The sequence below is a fragment of the Narcine bancroftii genome, chromosome 4 (assembly GCF_036971445.1).
Source record: "Narcine bancroftii isolate sNarBan1 chromosome 4, sNarBan1.hap1, whole genome shotgun sequence".
Classification (NCBI taxonomy): domain Eukaryota; kingdom Metazoa; phylum Chordata; class Chondrichthyes; order Torpediniformes; family Narcinidae; genus Narcine; species Narcine bancroftii.
Genome location: NC_091472.1, coordinates 215,551,495 through 215,567,354, shown reverse-complemented (window position 1 = coordinate 215,567,354; position 15,860 = coordinate 215,551,495). Strand labels below are relative to the sequence as shown.

The following is a 15,860-nucleotide window of genomic DNA, read 5'->3' as shown; positions in this document are numbered from 1 at the left end:
ATGACTAGGAGGTATGTGGTAACGGGATGGGCAGTGGGAGAAAATTTAGAGAGGGGGAAAAAAATACAGAAATCTGAGATTTAATCTGTCACGAAAGATTCTCGCAAACTTCTACAGGTATACCACAGAGAACATTCTGGTTGGTTGCATCACTGCGTGGTATTGAGGTGCCAACTCTCAGAAGGATTGTTGACTTGGCCTGAGACACCACAGGCACCAGATTTCACCCCATCGAGGACATCAACATGAGGCGGTGTCTTAAGAAAGCAGCCTCTATTTTCAGTCTCCCATCGCCCAGGGCATGGGCACAAGGACAGCTTCTACCCCACTGTCATCAGATTCTTGAATGATCAATGAATCAAAGGCACTGCCTTACCTTTCCTGCCCTATTGATTTTTTTATAGTGATGTTGTAAGATAGCTACAATATGAATGTTTGCACTATTGACGCTGCTTCAAAAACACAGAATTTCATGACTTGTTCATGACAATAAATTCTGATTCTATAAAGAAACTAGAAACGGTGGGGTTTACTAATTTCCACTCTCAAATTTTGAAGTTGGCACCTCTCTCGAGCTCAAGTTGACCATTTTGTCGAATTACTCTTTTAATTGCCTTCCTGACTTCTTTCTTTAGTTAAAATCACTGAAGCAGTTTATCTTGCCACGAGTGTTGTTAAAAAGCTATACTAATACAAAGCGTTGATTGTTAGCATGTAATATAGCAGGATATCAAAGTCATTGTGCAGTTCCCCCTTTCACCTGTCAACCTAACCTACCATCAGGTGGATTGTAATGAGCTATTTGGCTGTTTTATTAGCCAGGCAGATGACAGCTAAGCATTTACTGCTGCATTGTCCTGAAATTTGTTACTTTGCAGCAGGACAAAGTGCAAAATTACTGTTAAATTACATTTGCGTAAATCAAAGATTTAAAAAAGATAAAGGGTGAGATAGTGTTCATAGGTTCATTGTCCGTTGAGAAATCTGATGGCAGAGGGGAAGAAGCTATTTTTGTAACGTTGAGTCTTCAGTCTCCTGCACCTCCTGTAGCAGTGAGAAAAGGGCATGCTCTGGATGGTGAGGGTCCTTGGATGATAGAGACTGGTATCTTAAAGACATCATTAATAGAGGGAAAACAAATGGCCCTGATGGTGTTGGCAGAGTTTAAACCTTCTGTAGCCTATTTCTGCATGACACCTCCATATCAGACAGTGATGAAGCCAGTCAGAATGCTCATCAAATTTTAGATTTATTGTCAGAGAACATACAACTTTGAAATTCCTTTTTCCTGCAGGCGTGGCAGAATTAGTGCAAAGCTGTACACAGTGTAAACATGCAAACAAATAAAAGAATTGTAAACAGATAACGAATGTGAACAAACTGTGCAATACAGAGAGAACAAAAGAAAATCAATAAGATGCACAAGTAAGAGTCCCTAAATGAGTTTCTGATTAAGTTTGTTGTTGAGGAATCTGATGGTGGAGGGGTAGCAGCTGTTCCTGAACCTGGTGGTGCAAGTCTTGTGGCCCCTGTACCTCTTTCCTGATGGCAGCAGCGAGAACAGAGCATGTGCTGGGTGGTGTGGATCTTTGGTGATTGCTGCTGCCCTCCAATGGGAGCATTCCCTGTAGATGTACTCAATAGTGGGGAGGATTTTGCCTGTGTTGTCCTGAGCCGTGTCGATGACCTTTTGAAGGGCTTTATGTTCAGGGGTATTAGTGTCCCATACCGGATTGTGATGCAGCCGGTCAGCACACTTTCCATCACTCCTCTGTAGAAATTTGCCAGGATTTCTGGTGTCATATCAAACCTCCACAAACTTCTGAGGAAGTCGAGGCGTTGATGTGCTTTCTTTGCGATGCCATTGGTGTGTTGGGTCCAGGAAAGATCTTCCAAGGTAGTGACTCCCAAGAACCTAAATGTGCTCACCCTCTCCACCTCTGAACTCCCAATGATCACTGGAATGTGTACCTCTGGTTTTCCCTTTCTGAAGTCAACAATTGTCTCCTTAGTTTTGGTGACATTGAGTGCCAGTTGTTGTTGGTGCACCTGTTACGAATCCAAAGGACCCCAAAACCCAGCAGCAATAGACATTCACCAAGACAAGTGGCTTTCAAAACAAAAATTATTTTTAATCAACTTCAAACATGAAAATAGAATTAAACATTAACTTAACTCTATACTTAACTAACCCAAATTAACCCCTTTCTAATTCTAAGCACATGTGTATATAATGTGTGTGTAAATTCAAGAAAAGTTCTTGAATTCACAGTTCAATCTTACTTCTCCTTCCAAGTTCTCTGGATGCAAGCAATTCTTATACTGTGCACAGAATTTAACATATATGAAGTTCACCAGGCTTGGTGCTTGAAAGGTAAATGTTTACCACTCAGGAAGGTTCTTGTAGGGTTTGCAGAGAGAGATATTTGTTGCTCCTGGATTTCCACCACTAGTCACCTCAGGGACTTGCTGATGAAACTTGCCCCATCAGATGGTAATCTCTTTCTTTAAGCTACCACAGAGTTCCATTCCTTCCTTTATTTCAAGAGAAACATCAGACAGATAGCACTTCCAGCCATCTACTGCTCTTGAACTTGCTTTCATCAGTTTCAAAGTTTTCCTTGGATTGCACTCTTCAGTTACTTGTCAGTGTCCCACACACTAACTGACTAAGTTGTTAACTCAACTCTCTCTCTTCCAACTCAAACTCCAAAGAGAGCATGTATCTCATGTCTTGCAAAACTCCCACCTTCCTGAGCAAAACAGGAGTTCTTTCTTCTGCTCCCATCTGTTGTTAGATAAACAAAATCCAGGAGTGACCTTTCTATGAGCACTTTTGCAGAAAGAGTACTGATAGACAGCATGACTCCAACAAGACAATGGTCAAGCATTTTATGACTTCAGTTGAATTGCCTACTTGTGAAAAGTGCTTACATTCTCCAGAGATCCTGCAATGTGAATTCTTCAGTCTTTCAAATAAGAAGTTTTAAAATGTATGGGAACTACTCTAAATCTTATAAATTCTCCCCAAATATTAATGTTATACACCATTCAGCCAAGTTTTCAATCTCCCTCCTGTATGCTGACTCATCACCTCTCTTTATACAACCTACTACCATGGTATCCATCAGTAAATTTGTAGATGGTGTTATTGTACCGAGCTACACGGTCGAGGGTGTAAAGTGAGAAGAGCAGGGGGCTAAAAAGGCAGCCCTGTGGTGCTCTGGTACTGATGCAGATTGTGGAGGAGAAGTTCTTCCCATTCTTCACTGGTCTGAAGGTGAGGAAATCCAGGGTCCAATTACACAGTGGGGTGATAATTCCCAGGTCTTGGAGTTTGCTGATCAGTTTTATGGGGATGATGGGTGTTAAATTCTGAACTATAGTTGATAAAGAGCATCCTGATGTATACTTACAGAAATTTGTCTCTGTTGTATATCTGTAGATATTTTGCATGAGTGGTGACTTCCTAAATCTCCTCAAACTCCCAGTGAGAAATAGCTGCTGGTTTTAATTCTCTATCTAAATGATAACACCTTCAACAACATAATACTTCATATCATTAATCTAGATTAGAATATCTGATACTCTGTGATGTTCCACTTTGGATGTATTGTTAAAATGGCAGTTTCATCACTGGTGGAAATTCATGCAGACACCATTCAAAAAATATCTAAGTATCCTAACCAAAATTCCTTCCTCATTGAATCACACCAACAATTCCTCAACTAATCACAGCAAAACAGAGTAAGTTGCTGTTCTGCTTGTTGACTTGCTGTCTTTGGGGTCTTGCCATGTCTAAAATGACCAGATCTGTCTGCATTAATTCCTTCATATTGGGGTGCTTTGAAGAGGACAGTTGAACCTTCTTATTACAGCGGTAAATCCCACCCTCCTGAGCACCTTTTCTGTCAAGCAAGTAGTCTGGGATCACCATGAATGCAAGCTTTTTAAAAAAAATCTAAGCATACAGCATGGGAACAGGCCATTTCGGTTCTCGAGTCCGTGCTGCACAATTTACAGCCAAGTAATTTACAACCCTGGTATGTTTCAAATGTTGGGAGGAAACCAGAGCCCCCGGGAACAACCCAAGCTGACACAGGCAGAACATAAAAAGTTCTTACAGACTGCATGAGATTCGAACCCCAGTCCCAATTGCTGGCGCTGTAAAGACATTTCACTAACTGTTAGACCAACCATGCTGCCCTTTCATGTTTACACTCTCTAAATTTCTCACTGTTTTAAGCACCTTTATTAATTCTAACTTTAAGATTTTCTGTTCTAACTGTACTTGTCATCTACAGGTATGAATGCTGCTGTGCGAGCAGTGGTACGGATGGGGATCTATGTGGGAGCTGATGTTTATTTTGTCTATGAGGTTGGTGTCATTCATGTCCTATTTGACTAGTATTGACTATTTGATCTGTAATCAGAGAGGGTTCTGTCCGATTATCTCGCTCTATCAGTTACGCCAGCGCGTAACTGGGTCAACTATTTTGCTGTTCAAGCTGCTGGTCAATGCATCCTGATTAAGTTTAACTGGGTTCCATGACTACCTCTGAGGTATGGTAGGGGCCCCATTGACTTTGGATGACATGGTCCAACCCTTTCTGCCTTGTGAGTGGGGTGCTAACCAGGCAAATTGCCCAATTAAGTCCATTTTACAAGGCAGTTTGAAAGCACCTACTGTCAAAACAAAAAGCTTTTTACACAGTAAATACAAGCTTTGAATCTTGATCCGATTTCAACTTGTTACCTTCCTTTGAATTAAATGCCTTTTTTCCCCAGTTTCAACAACCAACCAATTTCTCTATTTCAGTGTGCAGGGGGATGGGAGCCAGTGTGGATTGGTTGTTGAAAAGATGTTGTTAAGCCTGCAGACAAAGTCAAAAATAGAAAGGTTGAGCACTGTGGGAATAATGTTCTGTGATACGCCTATATCAGTGCAAGGAATATTGCAGGAAGGACGGATAAAGCAGTCATTCTCTAAGGGGGCCACAGACTGAAATTATAAAATATTTTCTTATGCTTTTTATGTAGCTAGTAGGAGAGAAGTATGGAAGAAACCAACTGAACTTGACTGTTTCCAAGGAAGAGGCCCATAAACCTTGAGCCGAAGTAAGGGGGTCATAGACAAAAGTACCATACTGGATTTCTTAATAAGGAACGAGATAGGACAGGTAACGGAAATGTGTGTCAGGGAACACTTTGTGTCTGGTGATCATAATACCATTAGTTTAAGACAGTTATTGAAAAGGATAGGTCTGGTCCTCGGGTTGAGATTCTAAATTGGAGAAAGGCCTATTTTGATGGTATCCAAAAGGATCTGGTAAACATGGATTGAAATAGGTTGTTATCTGGCAAAGATATGCTTAGTAAATGAGAGACCTTCAAAAGAGAAACGTGTTCCTCTCAGAATTAAAGAATAACCAGTATGGGGTACCTTAGTTTTCAAGAGAAATTGCGGCCCTGACTAAGAAGTAGAAGGAGGCACTTAGCAGGTACAGGCAGCAAGGCAGTACTTGAGGGTATAGAAATGCAAGAAAATGCTTAAGAAAGTAATCAGGAGGTTTTAAAGAAGGCATGAGTGTCTCTTCAGACAAGGTGATGGAAAATACCAAGGGCTTCTATAGATATATTAAGAACAAAAGGATAGCATGGGACAGAATTGGTCCTATTGAGAATCAGAGTGATCATCTGTGCATGGAGCCAAAGAAGAGTGGAAAGATCGTCAATGGATTTTTTTGCATTTGTATTTAGTCAGGGGATGGGGAGAGTCTATAGTAATGAGGTCTTAGGTCTGAGGTGAAGGTGCATGCTGTCATGAGGCAATTCCTCAGTCCTTGCGAGAGGCTAGGGCAGAAGTTTAAGGGGACCTAAAAGAGGTATATGGTCCTTAAGGGACCAAGTACTTGGATATACTGTAAGTACTTGGATAGACCAGGATGGGGATAGTCAACATGGCTTTGTAAGTGGTATGTCATGTACAACTAACCTTTTGAGAATTTTTCAAGGAAGTTGCTAGGAGTGTTGATGAAGGAACGGAGATGGATATTGTCCATGTAGACTTTAGTAAGACCTTTCTTACTTGCTCGGTACCAAGATGAGGTAGTAAATTGGATTAGGCATTGGCTTTGCAGGAGAAGCCAAAGAATGGTAGAGGATTGCCTCTCAGAATGGAGACTTGTGACTAATCGTGTGGGTCAGGTATCAGTGTTGTTTGCTATTTATATCAACGATCTGGGTGATAGTGTGAATTTGATCAGCAAATTTCCAGATGACACTGAGATTAGGGTTGTAGTGGGTAGCAAGGAAAGCTTTCAAAGCTTGCAGCAAGATCTGGACCAGCTAGAAAATGGGCTGCAAAATTGCAGATGGAATTTAATGTGGATATGTGTGAGGTATTCCATTTTGGAGAATGATTCTTGGTAAGACTTGCATGGTAAATGGTCGGGTACTGAGGAGAACAGAGGGATTTCGGAAAACAGAGGCATAATTCCTTGAAAGTGACATCACAAATGCATTGGTCTTGAGAGCTTTCATAAATCAGAGTATTGAGTTCAGGAGTTGGGATATTATGTTGAGGTCATATAAGGCATTGGTGAGTATTGTGTGCAGTTTTGATAGCCTGTCTAAAGGAAAGATATTAATGATTGAAAGTGTGAACAGAAAATTTTCAAGGATGTTGCCAGGTCTTGAGGACCTAAATTGTAGAGAAGGTTGAATAGGTTAAGACTTTATTCCTGAGGTGTTATAGAATGAGGGAGATTTGATAGAGGTATACAAATTTATGAGAGGCATGAATAGATGAGGCAAGAGCTCAAGAACATGGGTTTAGGGTGAAAGACAAAATGTTTAAGGGGAACATCATGGGAATTTGTTCACTCAGAGGGTGGGGAGAGTATGGATGTGGGGAGAGTATGATGGATGTCGGCTCAATTTTGGCATTTAAGAAAAATTTGGATGGAAGCTGTGTGGAGAGCTGTGGTCCAGATGCAGGTCGATGGGACTGGGCAGAAAAAAGTAGTTTGGAACCTTCTTGGTGGGCCAGAGGGCCTGTTTCTGTGCTGTAGCATCCACAATTTTATGGTTCTATTTCAGAACTAATTAAGATCACCCAATCTTTGTTCTTATATTTATAACTTTTATGAGATTTTAACAAATATTATTTAAAATACATATTTTTAACTTTTTTGGCCTTCTTGTATAGTGAAACCCCTGGTATCTGGCACCTATGGGAGTTGGTGGATGCCGGATAAGTGAATTTTCCAGTTGTTTCAGATTACACATTGATTGGTGAACTAATGGTGAGGTGTGCCAATTTTAAACCTGTATTTTTTTTTAAACCTATTTATCTTCTGTGATTTTCTTGCCAGTTGCTTGGGGCAACTTGGCTTGGGTTGAATTCTGGATAGCAAGGGTTTTACTGTATTCTCTTTGTACCTAAATCAGACATTTTTTAAAATCTCTTTGGTTTCTTTCTATATCCTTAAACCATTAAGAGAGAGAGTACATGATGGGGCGAAAAACCCAACACCCAACCCCAACCAACCAATTTTCCCTTGCAACCTCTGCAACCGTTTCTGCCTGTCCCACGTCGGACTTGTCAGCCACAAACAAGCCTGCAGCTGACGTGGACATTACCCCTCCATAAATCTTCGTCCGCAAAGCCAAGCCAAAGAAAGAAAGACATGATGGGGAACAACAATGTATGTTTTCTAATGCCTCATTGCTTTTGCCTGAACATCATCAGGCTTCTGCTTTGAGTATAAACATTGTGAGCACAGGAAAGAAAATCTCCGCAGGAGACATCCCATCGCAGCAAGATTTGACCTAACCTCTTGCACTGATCAAATGGGATCAATTGAATTAGACCCAGGCTGCTTGTGGCTCAAGAGGCACTTAGACTGCTTTTACATATCAAATGAAGTAACCAAAATGTTAGGAGGGATGGGAACGCTTGTTGCTTTCTGAGGCTTCCCCAATCACCATCCTCTCCACCCTCCTGTTTTACTATCAGCTTTTCTTTGTGCTTGTGGCAAATATTGTGAGGGTCATAATCAGGGGAGGTTATTCCATTTTCTTCAGCAGAGGTGAACATTCACCACAGTCCCCTCCATTTGAGTCAAAAAGGAAGGGATTTTATTTGGCCATGAATCTTTGGAGTGATTCATGGGTTCTTTAAGCTGTCATTGCAAAAGCAATTTGCATTTATATGGCATTGTTATGAGAGTGAAGTGCACAGGATTGGTAAAAAAAAGTGTGGCATCCACATAAAGAAATATTAGAACAGTCTGGTCGAAGAAGTAGCATAAAGGAATTAAATTTAAAATTTAGGCAGACAGCACGGTAACAGGCCCTTCCGGCCCCCAAATACACCAATTAACCAACAAACCCCTTGCGTGTGGTCAGGTTTATGGAAGAAGGCCCAGAACATAAGGCTTTCGCTGCTGGAAGTAAGGCCACCGTAGGAGCAAGGAAAGTGCGGGATTCTCAAGTTTGTGACAGACACGTCTTTGCTTTTGCAGGGTTACGAAGGGCTTGTCGGTGGTGCTGAATACTTGAAGTTGGCAGACTGGGACAGCGTTTCCAATATCATCCAACTTGTGAGTAATTGGTATCTCATCAATCACTAGATGTTGTGCAAGGAGATCCCAGTTTTATGAAAGACCATTTCAATGTAATCACTGTGATCAAGTGTTTTATTAATTGCATTAAGTACAGTACAACTCCAATTATCCAAAATGGTTGGGACTGGGCCCATTTCAGATAAACAATTTTTTCAGGGAACTTGTCATTTTTTTTAAAAACAGCCCAGTAGCAACAGCAAATCAACAAGGGAACACTTTGTAAGCATTAAAATAATGTTTAATCTCAGCAAATAATTGCTGGTCGCCGCCTATCACTGACAAACCCAACACAGCTGCTGATCACCGAGACCACTCAACCACTGCTGCTGATCACCGACACAAACGCACTGCTGCCCAGGCTAGTGGAACACTCACTGGCAAGTCAGCGGGCGCCTGTCTCCCTGGCCACTGGATCTGAATTCTTCTCTAGGCCTACTGCACACGCACATTGAAGAAGTAGGCCGAGGGGACGATTCGGAGTCAGCGTCCGGTGTACTGAGGAGGGAGGGGGGGAAGAGGATAGAAGGGCAGGGAACGCCACTGTGCCTGAGGTCGTACTCCCACCCAGGAGCCCAGCATCCCCGCTTCTGCCTGGGAGGCTCTCCTTGATGAAGCCGGGACAAGGGATTCTTCCGACTGCTTGTGGCTGGGAGACAGTTTGACAGGGAGAGTTGAAGAGAAAAGGGGAAGGTAAAGAAGAAATTGAAAGAGGGGAGGGGAGGGAGTTACCTGAAATGAGGACAATCATTCTAATTTAATGTCGAGTTTTTTTTTCAACCTACGAGGTCAGTTTGGCACAAAAAAAAATTTTGGATAAATGAGGATTTTGGAGAATGTAATTTTGGATAATCAGAGTTGTACTGCTTTTGTTGTCCACTTCCACCACTGTGTAATGGGAAATGTGTTGAAAGAAAACCAGAGAACAGGCCTGTAACTACATTAATCCTTTTATGAGGAATCCACAATCAAATTCAGAGAATATTTTACCTCTGTGGGAGATTATGTCGGTCTTGATTTCAGCCAAGCTTTCCAACAGTATCCTGTTAATTTTCATTACATCTTTGAGCCTTTCAAGTACAATTTATTTTTGTACATTTGAAAGTGTGAGTGAATGACTATAGACTTCATCTCAGTACTTTTCCTTAGACATACTGTTCTCTCTCCAACTATCAGGCTGAGTCTAGGAACTCACTCCTGGAGAATTGCACAGCATTAGTTGGTAGGACTTCTTTTGGAAAGGAATTATGAAGGGAAGGCATTGTTGGCCCAAATCAAACTGTTGAAGGCTGTGTGCTCCCCATCTTTAAACTCCTTCTGGATAGGTATTTTTATTTACCTGGTTCCGAGTAAAATAATGTTTTCACCCATACAATATATTTTCATGTTGTGTGATCTATAGTAGACACCATGAATGTTATGTGGCCTATGGCAGACACCGGGGATGTCAGAAAATTCAATCATCATGACCTGTGAACACAGAAATCATGAAGTGATTAGAACCAAAGAACACTACAGCACAGAAAGCAGGCCATTTGGCCCTTCTAGTCTGTGCTGACCACCACTCCGCTAGTCCCATTGACTTACTCCCATTCCATTAACCCTCCAGACATCTCTCATATATGTATCTATCCAATTTATTCTTAAAACAGATCAAGCCTGCATTCACTAGATCAGATGGCAGCCCATTCCACACTCCCACCACTCTGAGTGAAGAACTTCTTCCCAATGAGCTATCTAAACCAGTGGTCCTCACCCTTTTTCTTTCTACTCACATACCACTTTTAATAATCCCTATGCTATTGGTGCTCTGTGATTAGTAAGGGATTGCTTAAGGTGATCTGTGAATGAAGGGAAGGTTGAAAACCACTGTTTTAATCGTACCTCATTGACTTGTTATGTGCACGGTTTCTAACTCCAAAGGAAATGGGCCAATTACAATTTTTCTCAAGCAAAATATTTCAGAAACAATTGGATCTGGAGCAGTGATTCTCAGCCTTCCCTTCCCACTCACAGATCACCTTAAGCAATCCCTTACTAATCACAGAGCACCGATGGCATAGGGAATACTTAAAGTGGGATGTGAGTGGAAAGATGAAGGTTTGAGAACCACTGCCCTAAACCTTTCCCCTCTTGGCTTAAAACTATGACCTCTCATATTTATCTCCCCCCATCTAAGTAGAAAAAGCCTACTTGCATCCACTCTGTCCGTACCTCTCATAATCTTCTAAACTGTGGCTAAGTCTTCTAAACTGCTCCCCTCATTCTTCTTCACTCCCAAGAAATAAAGTCCAAACCTGTTTAATCTTTCCCTATAACTCGGGACTTGGCATTTCCAAATATAAAACAATAGCGATATACCCCTTCCCCATACAATGTTGTCAGAATAAGAAAAAAACTAAGTAAAGAACTTTAACCCCCTACTGAAAAAACCTGGGATGTTTTGATATAAAATTAAAGTTCGTATAGCTCTGCTGAATTTATAAAACTTGACTAACTGAAGGAAAAACCGTGTACATAAATACATTCAATGATCAGGACAAACAGATCTAATTAGCACGAAAATAGTCCATAAAGGACTCCAAATTTTATGAAACTTAGTGTTAGTATACAACGTGGAACACCTGATTGCGAAACGTACGGGATCATTTGTGCAAGTTCGATGTACAGCCTTGAAGTGAATAAGGGAATGTCGAGCACATAGTGAAGAAGTGTTAACTAATTTAAGAATCAAATCCCAATTTTTTGTCTGAGATAAAAAACTCTAGATTATGCTCCCATGCTGTTTTAATCTTATCAAGGGAAACATGATGCGATTTTGAAAGCATATCATTTATAAAGATTATTAAACCTTTCTGGGAGGGTTATAATTTGAAAATTACATCCAGCATGTTAGATTCACAAGCCGTGGGATAATTTGGTAATTGAACCTGTAAACAAAAAAAAATTCTGATCTGCAAGTATCTAAAAAAAGTGAATTTAGTAAATTAAACTTCATTGATAACTGTTCAAAAGACGTGAGACAACTGTCAACGAACAAGTCTCAGAAATACTGAATACCATCATCTTACCAATTGACAAACGTCGCATCATATAGAGGAGGAGGAGGAAATATATAATTGGATGATATAAAACTTGATGAGGAAAACCTTTTAAAAATCAAAAAAAATTCCGAATTGAAACCGGATACGCAAGGTATGTTTTATCTTTGGCTTGGCTTCGCGGATGAAGATTTATGGAGAGGTATGTCCACGTCTGCTGCAGGTTCGTTGGTGACTGACAAGTCCGATGCGGGACAGGCAGGCACGGTTGCAGTGGTTGCAAGGGAAAATTGGTTGGTTGGGTTTGGTGTTGGGTTTTTCCTCCGTTGTCTTTTGTCAGTGAGGTGGGGTCTGCGGTCATCTTCAAAGGAGGTTGCTGCCCGCCAAACTGTGAGGTGCCAAGATGCACGGTTGGAGGCGATATCAGCCCACTGGCGGTGGTCAATGTGGCAGGCACCAAGAGATTTCTTTAAGCAGTCCTTGTACCTCTTCTTTGGTACACCTCTGTCTCGGTGGCCAGTGGAGAGCTCACCATAGAACACGATCTTGGGAAGGCGATGGTCCTCCATTCTGGAGACGTGACCCACCCAGTGCAGTTGGGTCTTCAGCAGTATGGATTCGATGCTTGCGGACTTTGCCAGCTCGAATACTTCGATGTTGGTGATGAAGTCATTCCAATGAATGTTGAGGATGGAGCGGAGACTGCGCTGATGGAAGCGTTCTAGGAGCCGTAGGTGATGCCGGTAGAGGACCCATGATTCGGAGCCGAACAGGAGCGTGGGTATGAAAATGGCTCTGTACACGCTGATCTTTGTGTGTTTCTTCAGGTGGTTGTTTTTCCAGACTCTTTTGTGTAGTCTGTTTTATACTACAGGGCTGTATAACATTCTGTTAATGTTAGTGAATCTTCTATGCACTCTTTCAATCTTATTGATATCCCTCTTGTAGTTAGGAAACCTGAACTGCACACAATATTCCAAATTTGCCCTCACCAATGTCTAAACAACTTCAACATAACATCCCAACTCCTATACTCAATACTTTGATTTATAAAGGCCAAGATGCCAAAAGCTTTCTTTACAACCCTGTCCACCCCTGATGCCACCTCCAGGGAACAATGTATCTGTATTCCCAGATCTCTTTGCTCCTCCACACTCCTCAGTACCCTACTATTTACCTACCTTGGCTTGCCCTTCCAAAATTCATTACCTCACACTTGTCTGAATTAAACTCCATCTGCCTTTTTTTTTTGGCCTATTCTCCCAGATGGTCCAGATCCCTCTACAAGCTTTGAAAATCTTCCTTGCTGTCCACATCACTTCCTTTCTTTGTGTCATTAATATAGACAACAAACAACAGTGGTCCCAACATAGATCCTTGAGGCACACCACTAGTCTGAGAAGCAACCATCTGATAACACTCTCTCTAATTTCGAATCCAGTTCCAACCTCTCCATGGTAACCTAGCGTCTTAACCTTCTGAACTAACTGGCTTTACTAAAGTCCATGTAGACAGCTTCAACAGCTTTTCCTTCATCTACCTTCTTGGTAACCTCCTCGAAAAACTCTACAAGATTTGTTAAACATGACCTACCACACACAAAGCCATGCTGACCGTCCTTAATGAGCCCATGACTGTCCAAATACCTATATATCCTATCTCTCAAAACCCCTTCCAATAATTTATCAACTACTGACGTCAGTCTCACCGGCCTATAATTACCTGGTTTTGGAGTCTTCTTTAAACAACATGAAATACCCTCCAATCCTCTGGCACCTCACCCGTGGCTAAGGACATTTTGAATATACTGTATCTCCCAGGGCCCCTGCAATTTCTACAGCAGTCTCCCTCAAGGTCTGAGGGAACATCATATCCAGCCCAATATCATATTGGTCTGATATTCTCACAATGGGGCAGTACAGTTAGTGCAGTGCAGTTATAGCACCAGCACTCGGGTCTGGGGTTCAAATCTGATGCTGTCTGTACATTCTCCCTGTATATGAGTGGGTTTTCCTCTTGTCCCCTCCACCTTTCGAAGCATACCAGGATTTATTTGTAGGTTAATTGGGTGGCACGGGCTTGTTACTGTGTTGTACGACTAAATTTTTTTAAAATTAAATTTAGCTGGGCTATCTTGTTAATAGTTGGGAGAATTTCACCAAGATAAATGGTGAAATGCATTAAGTCAAAAGTTGTTAATTTTTTTGATTGATGGGCTTGTTCATGTTTTGTTTTGCCCTCTTTCTGAACATCTTGCCTCATTCTCCCTTGTGGTGGAGTGCCATCAGAGGTATAATTCTTCTGTTTCTACCATTGGCTGCTTGTGCCATTGCAATGTTGCAACAAATTGGGGTGGGGGTGGTCAGGTAGTTGTCAGGGCTCGAGGAGGTTTTGAGGGAGGGTTGTGAGATAGACTGCTGCTGTGGAATATGTTGTCTGCTGCCCACAGCACCAGCCTTAGCCTCTAGTGGCAGAGTTGGAGGACAGTTTTTTTTGTTTGCCTTAGACCACACATGTCAAACTCTGGCCCGCGGACCAAATTTGGCCTGCGATATAATTATATTTGGCCCGCAAGATCATTTCAAAAATGTATTAGAGGTGGCCCGCTGGCCGCTGCGCCAGTATAGCGCATGCACAGTAATACAACAAATTCCAGAATGCATTGGCATCAGCCCACTAATCACCCCCACCTCCTCTCTTTACGTTGCAGGGTCTCACTGTGGACTCTGGTTTTAGGGCCTGGCCGGTGTCAGGGGAAGCCAAGGCCGCTTCCCAGCGCCCGGAACCGGAGGCCTCGGGCCTGACCTCGCCAGGACCGTTGCCCACTCCCCCTCCCTGCCGCAGGCCGACCCGCGACTCACGGTGACGGGGCCGCTGATCCGCCTAGATGCCACCCTGCAGCGAGAGCCGATGCCCCCGCACTGTCGTTGTCCAACCCGATCGCCTGCAAACCCCGCCCTCCCGCACACAGGCCTGAGTAAGGATTATGAACTTTAATCTCAGGATAAAACGATCTTCCAATAGTTTCATGTCACAGTGATAAATATATTCCTGGTTAAAAATGGTCCTGCACCTGGATATAAGCTCATTAGGCATAAAACTTGAAAAGTGTGCAAATCAAAGGATATCTGTACCAATGGAAAAAGGGCATGGCAAATAACCCTGCTAGAGTTCATGCCCACAATCAGTCACCCATTTGATTGTTTCAGGAATCATGTTATTCTCCCACATTCTCAATAGCCCTCAGATTTTACTATTCGACAGCACACTAGCAACATTTGACAAATCCTCTATAGAGAAATATTATTTATTGAATATTTTATTTCTCATTTGTTAATGCTTCTGGAAAGAGTTTATCCAAAACTATTATTAAACATTTATTTTAATAAGAAAAAGTTTAACATTACATATGTTGAAAGAAGAGAAAACATGCAGATGTTGTTGAAAATTTTCAATAAATATTTAGTTCGGACCTCGACTTAGTCCAAGTTTTTAATTTTGGCCCTCCGTGAATTTGAGTTTGACACCCCTGCCTTAGACCATTAACTGCCTACGAATGGCTCATCATTTTGAATTAGAAGCTATTCAATGTAGAATAGTCAATATGCTTTATTTCACAAAAAAAAGAAAGCATTCATATAATTTTCTTTGCAATAAAAATGCATTTAATTAATGCTACATAATTACTTTGGTGCTTGGCCAGAAGAATTCACTGTGCTGGGGAATGGTGGGCACACTGAGTTAATCACAGTCTTCTGGTTTAATGGCTGAACTGCTTTCTTTGGAGAGTACAATCCAATTAGAAATGTGTATATCTATGATCAACCACCAGTCCCCACTCTGTCTAATCCATTCAGCTATCTCTGAGACCTGCATTATCAAGGTAAATGTGGAGAGACCAAATCGTCTGGGATTATACTCAATCAAATTCAGAAGAACGAGAGGAGATCTTACAGAAAGAAATAAAATTATGAAAGGGATAGATAGATAGAGACAGGAAAATTGATTTCACTGGTAGGTGAGAGCAGAACTAGGGGACACAGCCTCAAGATTCAGGGGAGTAGATTTAAGATGGAGATGAGGAAAAACTTTTTCCCAGAGAGTTGTGAATCCGTGGAATTCTCTGCCCATGGAAGCGATTGAAGCGACTTCATTAAAGGTTCAGTTAGATTGATTTTTTCATAAAGAAGGA

General features: G+C 41.7%; 1 protein-coding gene across 1 annotated transcript in view; it reads left to right on the top strand.

Moving 5' to 3' along the window:
* Positions 1 to 15,860, top strand: part of LOC138762435 (ATP-dependent 6-phosphofructokinase, liver type-like) — a 93,522-nt gene that overhangs the window by 30,372 nt on the left and 47,290 nt on the right. The window contains exons 2-3 of the mRNA XM_069936191.1: positions 4,305 to 4,378; positions 8,529 to 8,606. Coding sequence (XP_069792292.1) covers positions 4,305 to 4,378; positions 8,529 to 8,606 — 152 coding nt within the window. The remainder of the gene's footprint in view (positions 1 to 4,304; positions 4,379 to 8,528; positions 8,607 to 15,860) is intronic.